The sequence below is a fragment of the Cebidichthys violaceus genome, unplaced genomic scaffold (assembly GCF_023349555.1).
Source record: "Cebidichthys violaceus isolate CVI_PGR_0920_01 unplaced genomic scaffold, fCebVio1.0.p SCAF_20, whole genome shotgun sequence".
Lineage (NCBI taxonomy): Eukaryota > Metazoa > Chordata > Actinopteri > Perciformes > Stichaeidae > Cebidichthys > Cebidichthys violaceus.
This window is the reverse complement of record NW_027176373.1, coordinates 7,684,275-7,703,008: the sequence shown is the minus strand read 5'-3', so window position 1 is coordinate 7,703,008 and position 18,734 is coordinate 7,684,275. Positions and strand designations below refer to the sequence as shown.

General features: G+C 40.7%; 3 protein-coding genes across 5 annotated transcripts; 1 reads left to right on the top strand and 2 right to left on the bottom strand.

Moving 5' to 3' along the window:
• Window positions 1–1,926: 1,926 nt before the first annotated feature.
• Window positions 1,927–3,969, top strand: rfxap (regulatory factor X-associated protein). Its single transcript, XM_068715990.1, has 3 exons — window positions 1,927–2,620; window positions 2,852–2,962; window positions 3,087–3,969. The coding sequence occupies exons 1-3, from the start codon at window positions 2,192–2,194 to the stop codon at window positions 3,189–3,191; spliced, it is 645 nt and encodes a 214-aa protein (XP_068572091.1). The 5' UTR covers window positions 1,927–2,191; the 3' UTR covers window positions 3,192–3,969.
• A 12-nt stretch (window positions 3,970–3,981) lies between these two features.
• smad9 (SMAD family member 9) lies at window positions 3,982–10,023 on the bottom strand. Of its 3 annotated transcripts, XM_068715988.1 has the most exons (9): window positions 9,916–10,023; window positions 8,059–8,171; window positions 7,667–7,818; window positions 7,002–7,217; window positions 6,481–6,741; window positions 6,190–6,300; window positions 5,734–5,955; window positions 4,875–5,131; window positions 3,982–4,605 (listed from the first exon to the last, which is right to left on the bottom strand). In XM_068715988.1, the coding sequence occupies exons 3-9, from the start codon at window positions 7,707–7,709 to the stop codon at window positions 4,462–4,464; spliced, it is 1,254 nt and encodes a 417-aa protein (XP_068572089.1). In that variant the 5' UTR covers window positions 7,710–7,818; window positions 8,059–8,171; window positions 9,916–10,023; the 3' UTR covers window positions 3,982–4,461. The 3 variants fall into 3 exon arrangements, with proteins under 3 accessions (XP_068572089.1, XP_068572087.1, XP_068572088.1); XM_068715986.1 differs by having other exon boundaries at window positions 7,667–8,171; XM_068715987.1 differs by having other exon boundaries at window positions 6,190–6,297; window positions 7,667–8,171.
• A 3,793-nt stretch (window positions 10,024–13,816) lies between these two features.
• Window positions 13,817–18,221, bottom strand: alg5 (ALG5 dolichyl-phosphate beta-glucosyltransferase). Its single transcript, XM_068716510.1, has 10 exons — window positions 18,002–18,221; window positions 17,146–17,314; window positions 16,661–16,707; window positions 16,344–16,412; window positions 16,098–16,190; window positions 15,883–15,996; window positions 15,739–15,798; window positions 15,502–15,653; window positions 14,780–14,865; window positions 13,817–14,393 (listed from the first exon to the last, which is right to left on the bottom strand). The coding sequence occupies exons 1-10, from the start codon at window positions 18,062–18,064 to the stop codon at window positions 14,278–14,280; spliced, it is 969 nt and encodes a 322-aa protein (XP_068572611.1). The 5' UTR covers window positions 18,065–18,221; the 3' UTR covers window positions 13,817–14,277.
• Between the last annotated feature and the right edge of the window lie 513 nt (window positions 18,222–18,734).

Here is an 18,734-nt window from a genome sequence, read left to right as displayed (position 1 = left end):
TACTTTGTTGTCTTTAATAGTTTTCTTGTTTACTTGTATATTCTATGTATGTACATTGAGAGCAATGTGTAAACCGGAGCCAATAAAGCTGATTCTGATTCTGATTCTGAAAAAGTCATTGTAAACAATGGAGTAAAATGTCATGAAAAAGTTATATTTTAATAAGTCTAAAAAAAATCTAAAAAGTAAAGTATGTCCTACTATGTAAAGTATACTATACTATGACTTTTTTTACATATTATACTTGGTCTTTCAATTACTTTTTTGACATAGAATGCGATAAATTGTTTTAGACATAGTATACAATGACTTTTTATGACATTTTTTCGACATCCTGTACTATGATTTTTTTTTTACATATTATATTTGGCCTTTTAAATTACTTTTATTTATATGAAATACAATGAATTGTTTTGGACATACTATACTATGATTTTCATGATGTTTTTTACTATGACTATTTTTCATACATATTATACTTGGTCTTTTCATGACTATATCGTGTTGAAAAAAGTAATTCAGTCATAGTATAGCCTGTCATAAATCATAGAATATCATGTTGAAAAAAGTCATAAAAAGGTCATCATGTTGAAAACAGTCATAGTATAGCATGTCATAAAAAGCATGTAAATAAAAAGCTATAGTATTGTATGTCATAAACATATATATAAACATGATATACTCTGTCACAGCAGAGTATATCATAAAAAAATAAAATAAAACATAGTATATTATTATCATTTTTCATGATTATGTCATAAAAATGTCATAAAAAGTCATGGTATACTATAGTATGTCATAAAAACGTATGACATTAATTTATAGTATAGTATGCCATAACAAATTCTAAACATTGACATGAAAATCATGGTAATGAATTTCATAAAAATACAATATAAAAATATCATGAAAATTAATGAATGAAAAAATGACAAAGAAACGTATAGTATATGCTATACATTACATTACATTACAGTCATTTAGCAGACGCTTTTATCCAAAGCGACTTACAATAAGTGCATTCAACATTGGTAATCAAAAGAACTACTAGTCACCAGAAGTCATAAGTACATTTCCTTTTCCAAACAAGCATCTAAGAGCATGAAGCAGAGCATAACTCAGAGCCAAAGTACAGTGCAGAAACAAAGAAAAACAGTTAGTGCTATAAGTAATACGAATACAATAAGTGCAACAAGCTAGTATGAAAACAATAAGCGCTAAGTGGAAGGCTCAGGGTAGCACTTCCTGAAGAGGTGGGTTTTCAGCCTGCGCCGAAATATAATGCTAAAGGTCACAGTATAGTATGTTATAAAAATGTCGTAGTACAGCTTACACACGTGATAAATGTTTGATTGTATAGTATTTTACAAAATTGAAAATACTATAGGCTATGCCAAAAAATAAAATAAAAATGTCATAGTAAACGTATAGTATGACATAAATTTATGCCATTAAAAATGTCGTAGTATAATATGTCATAAAAATGTATAGTATAGTATGCCATAAAAAATAATAATAATATAAACAAGTTATAAACAAGGTCATAGTATAGTATAGCGAAATTTAAAAATATACCAAATTGTTTATTTTCACAGACCAAATATTGTATCTTGCCCATGTCTATGATCTGACGTTTTAATCCTTTATATAATTCATGCAACTGTGCTTTACTCTTTTTTACTCTTTATTTCATTGTGTTCCCCCCACATGAGGCCGCAGGAGGTACCAACCCTAGGTGTTTGCTCGGCACTGATTATTTAAGTAATTAAAACTAATCAATTTAATGATGCATACAAAATTCATACTGTAGGATTGTAATGGACGTTATTACCGCCACAAAAAAGAGCATAAAGGCGCATGCGTTGCATGCATTGCGTGTTGGCTACTAGGGGTCGCTATGTGTCAAAAGGAGCCAATGCAGCGAAGAAGAAAATTATTGTTAACGAAAGCAGTGACATTTGAAACCTATGGAAGTTGAGTGGTAGGCGACAAGAAGTCCTACGATTTAATTCCCAAAGTATGTATTTATGACACACTGCATTCTCAAATCGGACAGTACAGTAAACTGGGAGGGGGGGGGGGGGGGGCAGCTGTGTGAGGTAACTAAGCTGTTTAACGTGAGCTGACTGCAGAGGTTTGATAGTTAGCTAGCTAGCTAGCTAGCTGCTGCTACAATTTGTTCGCCGCGATCATGAGTGAAGATGACAACTCAGCGTCAGCAAACAAAGACAAAGACTCGACTCTGTTGTTCACTAAAGACGGACAAAGGTACTACGTGAGTAAGAGCGGAGTCGTCGACAGCAGGAATGTGATAACGCCGCACGAACCGGAGAACAACGTCTCCTCTTACGACATGGACGATCCGGACGAGGAGAGCGACGTTCTGGACACCTCGGATCCCAGGGACAGCGCCGCCAGCCCGGAGGAACTCAACGACGAGGAGACCTCGGAGGGCGACAACGCACCCAAACAGTGCACCTATGAGGGATGCACGGAGACCACAACGCAGGTGGCGAAGCAGAGGAAGCCCTGGATGTGCAAAAAGCACCGCAACAAGATGTACAAAGACAAGTACAAGAAGAAGAAGAGTGATCAGGCCATGTCCAGTGGAAAAATTGATGTAAGATTCAGATATAGATACTTTTATTCAAACCCACCGTCATGGTGTGATAGAGTGTCCATACAAACCATACAAAGTAGACTTTTATTACAAACCACCTCTGCTCACATTGCCAGGGCTTAACTCATTGGCACCCTCCAAGGCTATTTTTCCAGACTTTACTGAACAACAATACAAACAAAGCTCTCCCAGTTAATTGCGTGTTTTTGTTTATTTGCATGTGTCAATCAGGAAAACTCAGAGGAGCGGCCTGTGTCTGTGAACAAACAGCGTCTGGGTGCCATGGGGGACCGGCCAGCCAGACCCTCCCTGATAGAGCAGGTCCTCAACCAGAAGAGACTGGTAAGTCACAACTGCACACACTGACCGCCGTGCCATGATGAAACCACAGATGTAAGGGTTGTATCTAGAGAAATATCTGTTTTTGTATTTTGCTCTGAAATGTGAATGTGTGCGTTACTTTCAGTCACTGCTCAGAAGTCCCGAGGTGATCAGCTTCCTGCAGCAGCAGCAGCAGCTTCTTGCCACACAGAGCCGCAGCCAAACACAGCAGCAGTTCCCGGGCTGTTGACGCCGGCCCGTCAGTGTTTTGCTTTGTGTTTGTGATGCACTGAAGAAACACTGGCATGTCATGCGTAAATGGAGCTTAACCGTGTACTGTAAACATGACTTTCTCCGGTCAGACAGCCATGCAGATGAAGGAACAACATGGTAATCAAGAGTTTTAAAGGCATCGTGAGACTGGTGGACTAAACTAGGTGAACTGATCTAAATCCCCCAAAAGGCATGAATTTCTGACCATGTCTGGTGCTATTTCTTTTCACTTTTACTTGTGAATTTAGTTTTAAATTCCCATTCTTTGTGTTAGTTCCCTGTCTTCATGTGACAATAATAATGACAGCATTGGATTGCGATCATCTTGTCAAAGTTCTTCAGATGTCGAAGCCTCAGTTTAACTGAATAATATTGTGAGCTCAATGTGAGCCTCCCGTCTTTTCCATCGCTGAAAAAAGAACATGGCTGTTTCTTTGTGTGTGTGTTTGAGTGTGTGACACTTTTCAGTCTGAATTATTCACTTTGTTTTTAGCCTAATGTTGTCTCTTGAACATGAAAGTGTTGTTATATGTGACAATCAATTGTGTGATGCATGTTTGGAGCCCTGTTGTAGGCACTTTCAGGACTTGTTTTTACCAGACTAACTGTATACGAAATGGAAAACAAATCAAGTTTGGTGGGATTAATATTGATCATGCTAGCTGTTGTACTGTACGCTACTGTATGTTGATCCTGTGTTTTTAAGTTGATGTGTATATTCTGTTGTGAATATGAGATTAAAATTATTAAGCTAATATTGAGAAATGTTTTCTTCTTAAAACAACTTTAATGGAACAAGTAAAACTCAAACACAAGTTAAAATATGGAAATAGAATACATACAACCGTAATAACATTTACAACACGTAATAACACTAGTATTTGAGTACCTTCAAATGTATCCTGTTTTTTCTTGTCTTGGAGTGCAGTTAATGTCACAGTCTTGCTAATATTAAGGAACACTTGATCATTTAACTACATGAGCTGTAGATTAAATTCAATCACTCATGTGTTTCAGTTATGCGGCATGATGTGACAAAGCTGTGGGTAACGCAGATTTCTGTAATTTAGCTTGAGATGTAAAGAGAGGGCCCATAGGACAGAAAACCTGGACACAGTAGAACATACAGAATCTACGACTACCTGTGTGGAGGACCAACAGTATACACACACACACACACACACACACACACACACACACACACACACACACACACACACACACACACACACACACATGTGTCCATGTTATGACACTGAAGAAATAGGGTTGTGGGGGGACCCCATCTGTGTGAGCACTTTGTCCAGCCACTGCAGGGGCCCGTGCAGATGTACCTCGATCCAGCAGGGGGTGCTGGTCACATCTTGACGGTGGTATTCTGCACCCCAGCCCTGATGAGAACACACAACAGTAAATCTCAGCTGCTCATGTTGGCAGTTCAGTTAACTATTAAAATGAATGGTTGACAAGTGTAATCCCACCTTGTGTACAGTAGGATTTTACATGCTCAACAGCACATCACGTCCAAAATAACAGCATATTATAACTTTTCTCATTAAGCCATTAAGGTATCAAGCAAAACTGTGCAAAAGGATGATCACCAACTGCATTTCTCTGTCGCCTAATCCCAATTGTTTAATTCACCAAGAGAGCTCAGTACCTTAACAAAGCTCATGCGGATGGTACACATCTTAGTGAGCTCATAAACGACCTCAAAGCCGTGGTTAACCGACTGGGCGAGGAGCTGGGCAAACAGCTGGTTGTTGAAGATCTTGAGGCTGCAGCCACTAGGGATCTTACACACAGTGGTGGCGTGGAAGCCATGCTGGAAATTACAGTTGCGGCTCTGGACGAAGATACTGCTGTCGCTCAGACACTCTGCATACACCTCGCCGCCCACATAGTACAGGTGTAAACCTTCAAGGAATAGAGGAGAAAATCATGAAATAACGACTTGAATGTTTAAAACTTTGCAAAAACAAAAAAGCTCCTTTTACTGTGGTGCAAACACTTATGATGTCAAAGCAGCTTTTGTCCAAGAAAACATCAAAGATATATTCTATCACTTTGTTGTTTACAGACTGAAAATGCTGTGTTTTTTTCACATTATATAGAGCAAAACCACAATGGAATCTGCTTGTAAATAAGGAATGTCTGAGTAGTGTCTGTGAGTTGGGGACCAACTGCCCTTGACCCTTTTTGTAACTCATATCATTCAAAACCACAAAGTGCACTGTTTACTGGAACCTAGAGCGGCTTGGTTTCTCTCGCTCCAACAAACGCAGGCTTTCTAAACTCTTTCATCATGAGAATAAAAGATTCAGTACAAGGAGACAAGCTGAGTGCAAGCAATTGCTTACAAAAGACACACACTCAGTGGACATCTATCAAACAACCTTCCCCTAAATTCTTGCTTTCACGCCATGTATGATGGGCACAGGCCATATAACATCCATTAAGAGATAATTCAAAAAGATTGTGTTCTGATATGAATTACCTGCATGAGTCGTCCAGCCTACCTTTGCCTATGTGCCTGCGTGTGTGTTCGATGGTGGAGTTGCGGTTGACATTGGATAGCAGACCGAGGCAGAAGCGGTTCTTGTTGTTGGATGGGTCTGTGAAGCCGTCCACCAAGACGCTGCGGGATGACGCGTGGAAAGTCTCCCCCACCCGGTTGTTGAGCTCGTAGTAAGCTACTGAACACCAGTACTCTGGTTCCTCGTAACATACAGGCCGTAAATCTAAACAGGAGCACAATGAAGGGTTGACTCAGAGGTGGGCATTAAGGGTAAAATATGCCATGGTAAAAGTACAGCTGGAGATATTAATGTCTCAGTATAACTAGTATAACAACATCTCTATCTGACACATATATATCATCTGGTATGTGCTTGTTATTTAATAGCTGCAAATACGACTTAAATTGTATGCTTTTCTGTTTTCTGCATATCTCATCTTGTGTGAACTGAAGTTACCTCTGTGCGGAGAGGAAAACGTGAGTTTGAGGGTTTCTGTGGAGTTGCTGGGCTTCACATCATCTTTAGGACTTGTCTCCATCATGCTGTAAGGAGGTGGGGGAGTCTCTGCTGGAAGAGCACGTCACAAATTGCAGGGACAGGATAAAAAGTAGTTGATGTGCACTCAGAGGTTGAGAGATTTGAGGGCATGAATAAAGTCAGAAACCTGCTGGCATGACAAGTGTTTCCCTGCTATCTCACATAGACCGTAACACTTGGGAGTGTCAGCTTGCTCATTTTGGTTCCTACCTGTGATGTGATATGGACTGCCAGGCTCTGCAGAGCTGTTGGGGGAGTTGGGGTAACTCTGTGAGGTGGGAGAGGTCTGGATGAGGGAGGAAGAAGGGGAGGAGGAGAAGGAGGAGCAGGGCAGCGTGGGGAAGGAGTCTGGGTAGGTGGCGTTCTGGGGCATCAGAGGCTCGTTGTGCAGGGAGGCGTTCCTGAACTTCGCCAGTAAACTGTGTTGAGGGTTGAACTCGCTGTGGCGTGGGACCAGAACTGGGGGCAGCACTGGGAGGAGACGAGAGAAAGGAAAGAACAAGGTAGTGAGGGAGTGAACAGAGACAAAGGGACCCAGAGCAAGACCAGATGCTGTTATGAAAGATCATATTACTGCAAATCCTTTTGGCCTGGGAACCCTGTATCAGATCAAATGTCCTGTCTCCATTTGGGAACCCACAAAAGAATTACTGTCATGATATAAAAAAATTCAACAATGACCTTATTATTTTACAGCAAACTCAGAAGATGTTCTCTGATAATGTGTTTACCTGGAGTCTCCACGCGCCTGTAGTGGTAAGGGTTGACACAGATGTCCTTCTGCTTGGAGCCGAAAGCAAACTCACAGCACTCCAAGGCTTTCAGCTCGTGGTGGGACTGCAGGTCAGGCCAGCGCCACACCCTGCAGTAGATGACATGGGGCAGTCCCTTCCTATGGGACACCTGCAGCCTCCCGTCCAGAGATCGAGGAATCGTCACACACTTGCCTGAAGGAATCAAAATAAACAACATGGCCGTCAACACACTTTGGGTAAATCTGCAGATTTGTGTTTAACCTTCTGTTGTTTGTTTAATCATTTGTAATCATGATGCGAGCTCATAATAGTGTGAAACCTATGATCTCACAGGTATGAAACATCCTCTTTATTGACTGTAGTGGTTCCCAACATTTTTACCTTATGAACCCTTATGAAGTAAAGCAGCAAAGCAAATTGTTTCATTCAAATAATTATTACAGGCCCAGAGAGGTACAAGTACATTAAAGTCTAAAAAATGACATTATTTTGTCTAGCAGAACTATGTTTTGTCTTCTTTCCTATTAATCATCTTATTGCCCCTCATGTTTATCTTGTGCCCCCCCTGGATGGGTTCTGATGTCCAGATTGGGATCTGCTGGACTAGACCACAACTGAACTTTTGAGACTGTGATACTCACTGGGCTGACCAGGACAGCTGAGGGCTCTTTCCAGCTCCTCCATTGCCCCCTTCTTCTTCTTTAGTTTCTTCACTAGAGAGTCCACAGCCTTTTCCGCCCACTTCTCCTCCTCATCCCCTTGTTTCCAGCCAAGCAGGCGCTTCACCGCTGGGCTGGTGAAGGAGAATAGGGATGTAATGGATGCAGAGGAGTTCATTATGAGATGGGTAAATGGGTGGCGAGATGAGGTGATGGATGCCGTTAAAGGGATAATAGTTCCCCTGAGGACAGGAGTGAGGAGTCAAATAATAAGAAGCCAGGACGGAGCAAAGGGTAAAAGAGGTATCGTGGTGAGTCTGTGCAAACAGAGCAGCACCAGTGGAGGAATTAAACTTCCCAAGTGCAGCACACACTCAAAATCTCCTCTCTGTGTTGGCACAGAAGGGATCCGGCAGCTCTAGATTTGAAGCCTCCTGCAGGGAAGGTTATTCCTCACAGTCGGAAATCCAGGTCAAGTTTCAATCATCTGGCAAGAGAAGAAAGAGAGAGAGAGTATTAACTGCTAATTTAGCTGAAACAAATGCATGGTTGGAGAAATAGTTCAGTGGTTAGGTAGAAAAGAGACCATGGGATTTCATTGTAAGGGGAATCCAGCCACATGAGTAAAACTTATTTAACAATCTGGGCATTAGAGGTGTACTTCCATGATAAGGAGGCTGGATCAGTAGGACAATGATACATGGTTGTATCAAACTGATCTCCCACAAAAACAAGGTTGTTATTTTTCTATGGAGAAAATGCATGCCATACCATTTCAAAAAGAGCAGGGCAAGATGGCAAAGCTCATTTCTAGATTCACCAACAATGAGGAATGTCCTTTCTGGCCTCTGTTTCTATGATCATGCCACTGACGCCCAGGAGCCATACTGTCTGGCCAGAACACATCACAGGACAGGAGGGGGGGAGGGAGGGAGAGCTCTCCCTGTTTTTGTGTCTTTCTTTCTTTATTTCTTCTATACCACCTACTTTTTAGCTGGTGCGAAACAGACAAAATATTTACTCTATTCCAATATATGTAGGTTACCTTTTGAGTCCCAAATAAACTCTTTAGTGCGCATCACTCCAGCAGCCCCACCTTACTGATAAATCACTCAAACTTTCCCAAATACTCATACAGTATATATAAGTATGTCTGTAAGTTCATGGTGGTGATTTACTTGTAGCAGAACGTCTTGTGGTACGGAGAAGGCTATCATGTTTGACACAAAGTGTTTGTAGTAGATCATTTTTGCATGTCAGATTATAACCGCTCGTTTGCTCGTTCTGCTCTTCATGCACGCCTGTTTGTTTGTGTGCATCTAATGCAGATTAGGAAAAAACACTCTAGGCATGCAAAGCGTTTATAAACGGTAAACGGATAGCTCTTTTAACCACAGTTTTTGGCTTGGACGCTCGATTATTCTAAAATGCACAACAGAGTTTCTGAGACTTTCCAATAAGATGGATCTCAAAATACACACAGGTAATAAGACATGTGAATCAGCACTATGTCCTATATGGTTATGTGACCAAAGCTGATTTCCCTCAGGAAAAAAACAAACAATAAGACAGCTGGGGTTTACAATGACAGCAAAAGCGCACGAGCTCAATGCGGCATCAGTCTGCCGCTGGTGCTTTATGGAGCCTGGCGTCACTCAGTCTGCAGGCTCAGATAGGCTAATTACCTAATGCTTTATCACCAGGACACCCCTTCCCTAAAAAGTAAACACGCCAGCTTCCCTTTACTACGACTACATTGAGTCATTTTGCTGCGAATAAAACAATCCAGGATATTCACTTACCTATAAACGCACACCTTGACGGTAAGCTACAACACGTGATCATAAACTCGGCAACCAAAATCATCCTAGTTTGATAACATGTCATAAATTGAACCAGTCAGTCAAGTACCAAAGATAACAGAAACAACACTTGAATATTCTTAAATTTGAGCTCAAAATAGTAGCCTAGGGCTATCTATTGATTATCGATTTATTCTCAGGTATCATTAGCCTATATCTGTTCAACCCCAGTTCTGTCAATATATGAAAATAATATATACAATTGACATTGAATCCACAACAAGTTGTGCATCAGTACCCGTGAGCATATTACTTCAAGTATTTCACAACAAGCATCTTAAATATTCAACTTACCAACAAATCCACCAGAACAGATATAAAACAGCAAATTGCTAGTTCTGGAAATATATACGGTGTTTATTTACTCACCTCTGTTGTGATGACAAGTGCACCACAGACAGCCTTGTGCGTGTGGAGACCCAGTCTGTAGTAAGTCGAGCCAGCACACTGGAACAGCGAAGGTGTGTGTCTGTTTGTTTGCGCGCGCGCGTGTATGTGCGTGTATGAGCGTGTGTGTTGACTTTGAATTGTCAAGTCAGTCACAATATAAATTCCATCTAGTTGAACATTTCAAAATAAAAGCGTTGTTGACTAAATGTCGCCTTTGTTTTGCAAAGTGTCAGAGGAAAACGAAAGTAGTAGGCCTAGAGATGCTCCTGTCTTAAATTATGTCATACATTCAAAAAGGAATGCGTTTGGTACCTTAAGTGATACTAAAACAGGTTAGGACACTAAAAAGAAAATGCAATAATTAAATCATAGGCTATGATTTCACATATAGCATACATATATGTGTAGACCCTATTAGATGGTGATGGCCAAATTTTGTTGCATAAAGAAGTGCAAGCTACATTTACATTAAAGAAATAATTTACGACTCATCAAAGGCTAATCATAACGAAATATACACTTTTTTCATAATTTATATTCATAGTAATTCGACAAATTATTATTGCCATATTTTGCATAATCAGTTTGAATGAATATATAACTGTATATATATTGATGAATGAATATTGATTCCTAGTATAAAATTAATTTTCCTTTTTTGTTGTTCCATTCATCCAATTGTACTTTATTTTGTATTGAAGCAATAGAGCACAATGGTGCACAATGGTGAATGGAACAACAAAAATGTAAAATTTATTTTATACTAGGAATCAATATTTATCCATTTTTTATATTTAGAATGAGTCAGTAAAACGCACATGTGATAAGCATACTTTTACCCTTTTAAGAGCACCAATCCGGTCTAGGTTAGTTGAGATGAAACAATCATATTTCTATGTTTTTATTTTTTCAAACAATTAATACATAACTCAGCACTTCCATTTATTTTCCAGTGGCAAACTACAGACATCTCAGCCCAAAAACGCTCATGCAGATCGCGCATAGTTCAACTACAAACTTGAACTTGAATTCTCCGCTTTTATTGTGACGGTACAGCCATACTATTTTCCGGTATGTTCTGGCAGTCTGCGGCCGCCTTGACGCAGGTTTGAAGAGCCCGGAGCCTCCGCTCCTCCAGCAGCCCCAGTCGAGCGCCACACAGCCTCGGCGGCGTCAGCCTGGCTGGAACCGCAGCGCCTGCATGTAAGATCCCTCCGCCTTCCCCCTCCTGGAACTTTCACAGAATTTCAGGGATTTCAGATTCAGTCACCGCAGCTGCATGCACGTGCGCGTGTGCTCGTGGCCCACCTGAGCCATCGGTCTCCCGGTCACTGTCTCTAACGGAGGCCAGGGAGTAAAACAATCACACCTGTTCCCCTTCAGACTAATTCTTATAAATTATATAGACAACAAAACTAAATTGATACAATAGTCTATACTGTTCTTTGTGTATCATACCTGAGTCATGCTTAAAGTTAAGTATCTGTTTGTTTTTTAGTCTTTGATTCATGTTCGGTTATTTGCTCATGTACAGGCTATCGTTTAATTAATAATAATAGGATGAAGGTGGTCTCAGTACAATGATGATTGAAGTGACAAGCATCCATTCCATGAGTTATCTTGTGCCTTTACACATCAGGTTACATCTGTTTGCCAATAGTGGGTAGCCAAACGATAGGTGCTGGGAGCCGTGTTTAACTGGGATATAAGAAAATCTACCATTAAATAACAATTTCGGCTATTACTTTCATGTGCACGCGCGCACATGCACAGACCGCACTTGCATCTTAAATTGTCAAATGATGAGTCAGCCATCCACCACCGCGAATTCAATCATGATGTGAAATCAAGCTTTTTTCTCTCTTCATATAAGAGAAGTTGTTTTGTTATCTATTGTTGGGAGCCATATGAGGTCTTTCGCATTGCGGATGGATACGATCCTTTATTGGGAGTGCCGTGGCTAGTCCAGTTAATGACGCAAGCCAGGCTGGCGACAGCGAGTCTACAAGTTTGACATTTTCAGTTTACAGCAACTGCTGCGGAACGCAACAATACTCCCGGCACGAAGTGAAAGCACTCTGGGGATCCTGGCCAAAAAAACGTATGATTTTTTTTTTGTTTTGTTTTACCAAACACCACCAGTTGCAATCATCCACATGCACCACCAGGCTAACACTGCCATGTGTCACGAATAGGTGGATGTCTATCAAAGCCTGGTATTTCCAAAGCTAGTCCGGGTACTCAGGGAAGACGCGAGGAGGTTCTCAGGGCAAAACGAGGAGCGCTCTAAACGAGCACATAAGAAAACAACCCAGCAATAAATGTGCTCTCGGAGTATTTCTTTGATCAGTGAAATACCCTTTTCATGTAAATTGCGTCACCTTTTAACTGAAGAGCTGCCTCCAGGCAGGAAACTGGAAAACAGCAGCCAGATTATGGTTCACTGGCTCTCTGTGTCTTGTCTGGTGGCAGAGGGCAGACAGACAGACAGACAGACAGGCAGGGCACAAACAGGATGCGCTCCCCGGGGCCCCTGAGCGACATCCGCATCTTTACGGAGCCATAGACCTCAGGCTTGCATAAGAAAACAGCACCATGAAGAACTTAATTTGCTCAGACCGCAAAAACGCTTGCTGGACGCTTTCCAAGATGTTCACATGAGGTTTAGGAGACAGTCAAAGGCTTTAGTAATAAAGGGTTTCCCCACTCTCTTTCCTGCCAAGGAAAGGCCAAACTCATGATGATGATGATGACGACCCCCCCTTCCCAGCTCACTGCATCTGATGATTTTAGCTGTTAAATCTAATTTTATACCAATTAAATCAACTGCAAGTGGTGTCAGATCCTGCAGATTTCTTGAAATAATATTTAACTGATATGTTCCTTCTGAAGGATGTCTGATCCCCAGTTTGGGAAACAGTGAGCGTAGCTGTGCACCCTGTTAGGATGGCGCATCAGACACATTTTGCAGTTAGATATCAAGCACTTTGAGAAAGATGACATTAGCAGTGTGAGGCTTTGTGTGTGACTGTACAAAGAAGAGACAGGATACCACATACTACAGTTTTCAAATGTTAAACACAGTGAAGCAACTCATGAGCTCCATGAGAAATCACTGGTTCAGGCCTGCTATTTTTAAATAAACAAGTAACACTGGAAATAAGTCCTTAAGCTTAAAGATTTAGAAAGATATATCAGATTTTTTTCAAGTACAGCTCTTACTGGTCCAGAACTCTGCAGCTAGGCTTAGAACAAATAGAAAAAAATATAGATCACACAGTACACTTAAGTGTATCTACTGGCTTCCTATCACCTTATGATTGGTTCTCAAGTTTTCTAGCTGCTCCCAGATCAAAGGTGTCCCACTAGGTGATCATGCTTTTATTGTTGGTTCTCTTCAAATCTCAAAGCGCCTCCCACAAAGTGTCAGTCAGAGAGGCCAAATTGGTGCCCTTTTTAAAAACAGTTTTCTTTGCCATTTTTCTTGATTTTATAATTTCATATTCTGTGGTTTGTGCACTTTACTGCATTACTTTGTTTTTTTATATATCGACATTAATTCTCTTTTCTTCCTGTTAGAAATGTTGTAATTTCTCTTTGTAGTAGGGCTTCATCAATCACTGAATATGGTGACAACATTAAATACCTTTTGTTATCCGATTAACAGTAAAAACCCCATAATTTTAATTTCACCCAATGTAAGACCAAAGATGGCAGCAAATTCTAACGTGAGAATATAGAATGCTCAAATGTTTGCAAGAAAAATAACTTTAACGATTCATCATTTATCAAAATAGTTGCAGAGCAAAAGTCAAATTTCTGTTGACCGACTAATCGATTAATTGCAGCTGTAGTTAGTAGGTTAATAACAATCATTAAGTCATAAATCAGACATTTTTATTTTGGTTCAAGTCATACAGCCCATCAATCCACAGCCATGTTTCCTTAAAAATACAATCCCTCCCTTTTGAAAATCTCATATAGTAACATTCATTCTACTCATCAGAATCATGACACACAGATTACCAGATCCTTCACATTTCACCACAAGGCTCTCTCACTTACAGCTGATTGGCCACAAAATAAACATTGAGATGTGCATGTAACAACGGCCATCACAAGCCAAAATCCAAATATATATATAAAAAGAAAGGCAGGGCCCATGAAGAACTCACAACTGTTTCAACACTTCACACCCGATGACATCTGGAGAGGGAAAATATGATGTACTTTGTTCTTGATTACAGTGAATGACGGACACAGTTGTTCATCCCACCTCATCCAAAGGTTTGATGGCCCTATCATAGGCTGTCTCTGTGACACCAGGGCTCGTCTGATTGGCTAGTCAGTCTTTTGTGGTGACTGCAGTTTCCAGGCTCTGGTGAAGTAGCGCAGGCGAATGAAAATCAGGTCTCGTCCCATCTGCAGCCAGCTCCAAAACGGGACCAGCTTGGACCCTGGCAGGGCAAACGCAAAGGCACTTCAATAAATAATAAGCCAGGTTTGCTGACATTTACTGCTGATAGTCCAATAACTCCATCAGAAAAGACTTAATCACTTAGTAGTCTCGGGTAAGTAGTTGTTGTATTAATTGAGAGAAGCATCGACAGGGAAGCAACACTTACAAAGTAATAGTGAATTCTAAAACACAGATACATGACACTAACAAAAGAGAACAAAATAATAAACATCCACAACATGCTATTATCAACAAAATGTTAATACAAACAAAAAAATAAGTGGAAGATACATAAAATCAGCCAATCACAGAAAAAGAAAAGCATCCAACAGAGATATTTATAGAAGGATAGCACAGTGTCCACATATTCCATGAAAATCCTACCTTCTATTTCAGTCCAGTTCACCGCCACCTCTGCTATGGGGATTTTAAAACACTGGGCAATGTACAGGAGCTCCACATCAAAAGCCCTGTGAGGGAAAAAAGAAAGATGAAAGTGTACAACAGATTAAAATTCATGTTCAAACTATATGCAGCCTCTCTAATCACAAAAGACTTCATCAGACAATATTAATGCCACTACACACCAATATTCCACCCACACAGGTGTTTCACTTATGCCGCCTGATTAGACCTCAGGCTATTCTCATTTCTCGATTTTGTGCCTCCTCGTCTCCTTGCTCTTCAAGCTTGACATCCGGAAATCAATCTCAGCTCTCCATCTTGAAGGTGGCACAAATGGGCAGTGGAAAAGGCCCCTCTTCTCGGACCTGTAATGCCCTCAGGCATTGTTGGACCTACGGTGGTCCCACTTAATCACAGTCGCTGCCAGCTGGTCACATGATCAGGGAGGAAGTAGGCCATAAGAGGGGAGCAGATGTGTGTGTGTGTGTGTGTGTGTGTGTGTGTGTGTGTGTGTGTGTGGGCTTAATTGACATCTTCCTTCACCCTCCTGCTAGTTTGTTGCACCTCTTAGGGACAACTTACCCTATTGTTTTCAAAGATCCAGCATGAGCAGCTCAACAGGCTTATTACTCTTTCAACACAAATGCACATGACAGCCGTGATCGCATCACTACACTGAGTCATTAAGTGTGAGTCCTTACCATCGCTCTACATGGAGAGAAGAGAAGGTCTTGAGCGCAGCCTCACGTGTGAAAAGCTTGAATCCGCACTGCGTGTCCTTGATCCCTCTCACGCAGAGGAACCACACCAGGAAGTGAAAGCCATACATGAGGAATGTACGAAACACAGATCGCTGCATCAGAGACACAACAGTGGTTACTTAATGGTTAGACGGACACAGTCTATGATACTGCAATAAATGACAAACAGACAGTTACCTGGGCCACTGAGTCGTCCTCCAGGTGAGCTCTGGAACCACAGGAAATTGCCATGTTCTCCTAAATGTATAGACAGACATTTTTAGGATGGCCACACACTAACCACCTCACAAAAAACAACAACTGAACAGCACCACAACACACCGGTTTAGGGTTGAGAGCATTAAGTCCAGCCTCCACTTTCTCAATGTCAGAAAACTTTGTGGCTCCGTCAGCATCTGCCATCAGAATGACTTTCCCTCTGGAGCTCAGAGTTCCCTTTAAGAGAAACAACACGACACAGTAGAATCAACACAAAATCAATTCCATACTCTTGTGCTGCATTGAGACGTATTGTAGCCGAGTATCTACAGTCTCACCATCCGCACAGCTCCTCCTTTCCCCCTGTTCTTCACCAGTGTCAGGATCCGCACTTTATCCGCACCGTACTTCCTACTGTACCGCAACGCAACCTGGCAGGACGGCAAACCAGCAAAAAACTAAATCTCTATTATATATATATATATATATATATATATATATATCACTTTGAAATGTTTGGCTCAGCAAAAGTGAGTTGAGCGAAAACTCTTAGTAACAACGTAACAAAGTTTTAAAATGATCACCTCTGTGGTTTTGTCTTTGCTGCCATCGTCAACCACGATGACCTCATAGGTAAAAGAGGGCTGCTGTTTCTGCAGTAAAGGAAGAACATGAAGATGGATTATTTTACAACATTTTATGTTCAATGCTGCCACCTACTGGTCACTTTGAGAATAACTGATCTAGCCACAAGAGCTTTCTTTCAGGGGATGATAAAACTGCATCTGCCTTTCATTTTATCATCAATTGAAACATTTTCAGAATCAAACTTATCCTTCAAAATACAGAAGTAATGATTATGATTTAGTTTATCGCTGCCCACATGAGGCTGAGCACTTACCTGTCTGTTTTCCAAGTACTCTGTAGCTTCATCCAACATCACCGGCACTGTAATGAAACACATTCATGCACATATTAGCGCCTATAACCTACTGCAGGTGTGCAGTGACATAAAGGCTGAGAGAATGGGATTATGGGATTCAAACCAATTTAACTGAATGCTTGTCAATTGCTGGTGCATCATTTAACGTGGAGTAAACTGTGCACTCATTGGCTTTAAGTTAGAGGAATTCTGAAGCTGCAACCAGATATAAGGTCCTTAAAATACAGACTTGTAATGTGCCCCATCATGTACATTCTTTATGTATCCTGTCAATATGCATTGTGATGCAAATACATAGCTATTTCCCAACTGGGTTAACAGACTTCATTCAAGTAAAGCAGAAAACTGACGGGACATCAACAGACAAAGTCACTCACTGCACAAGTCACCGTGCAAAAGCTCCTGACACAAACCTGGGTGTGCCCCCCAACCCAATCACTCACTTCGAAGTTCCTCGTTGTAGGCCGGGATCACCACCGAGAGCTCCCTGGAATGGGGATCGTGCAGGCTGGGGAAAAGCTCCTTCTCTCCTGACGCGGTGAGGAAGTATTTTTCCTTCTCGTGGCGTGTCAGGTTCACCATCCCGGCAGTAACATGTGCTATAATGAGCACCTGAAAAGGGAGAAAAATGGCACCCTTGTTACTCTTGCTGTCGGGTAGTTTTCAGAGTTTTTAAACACAACTGTTAAGACATTTTTTAACAGAATTGACAGGAACTGTGTAGATGTATTCTATACTTTAGAACATTTACTATTTGTATAATGTGTACTACCTTCAATAACTAAATCTGAATGTCATAATTTAAACTAAAGTCTGTATTGTAGCAGAGACACAGCAGTCTTTGTTGTTGATTTGGGGAAGGCAAGAACTAGGTCTTATGAACTTCTAGTGTCATGCATTACACCTGCTTTTTGTTATATTCTATTTACAGTTTGTTTTCTTAATTTATTTTGAATTCCTTGGCTTTAAATTTCTGTATCATTCGTTTGATAGAATCTGTGTTTTGGAATTGTGTTGTTGTAGCACAAAACAAATCAAATGACTGTCTTTTTTCATTATGTTACTTTTGTTGGGTTTATTATCGTTTTCCACATTTTAGCGGACTAACGTTACTCTTGTTGCTGCTTTGGAGCATTTAGGTCATGATTTCCTCGAGATTAATGAACTGTTGTGTTTACAATCAAAGGCAGGAGAAATGAGGGATCATAAAATTAGAGGAAGGTACAGGAGAATGAATACATTGCTTCAGGACGTATTATGGAAAAATCACACAGAGAATAATATATCATAACTACTTACCACAATAAAACATAGAGCTGCCAATGCCACCAAGGCTTGAACTATTTCACAGAGGAAATCCATTTTTCCATAAGTTAGCCTGCACCAACTGACAGATCCCTAGTTCCCTGAATATACAAGAAAAACACAAGCTTTTAAAGGTGTAATCACTCTATAAGAGTCCTTCTATTTTCCACTTCCAATCAAAACTGAACACAGCGGAGACGCGGAAGTAGCAGGAATTTCTCGACACATCATCAGTTTGAGGCAAGAGAGCACCGAGCAGCGCTGTGGTAGCCTGCAGCGTCCACGCTGCCACCTAGTGGAACGGAGGGGGAATGACAAAATAATTACAGAGGGATTTGAAATCGGTAGTGTTGAGTCTCCTTCATACAGGTTTACTGGCACTTAAATGAATGGTACTAGTAGGCAACTAAAAGAAGATAGTCTCTCATTGTTGTGGTTATATCCTGTTTCAGTGAGTTATGAAAAAACATCAAACACATTATTTTTGACTGATATCAAACACAATTAACATGATAAAGATTGTAAAACTGCATTGGAAATTAACCATAATAATATGTGTTATTTACATATATATTGGATCAATATTTAATGTTTTTTTGTTTATTATATGCACATAGGGGAGAATAATTTGTAAATAAGAAACCAACATAAAAGCCTGTCTGTGGTAAAATGGTTTTAAATCAAAATCGAAATGTATCGCTGGCGAGCTTCCTCCTGCCGGCTACCG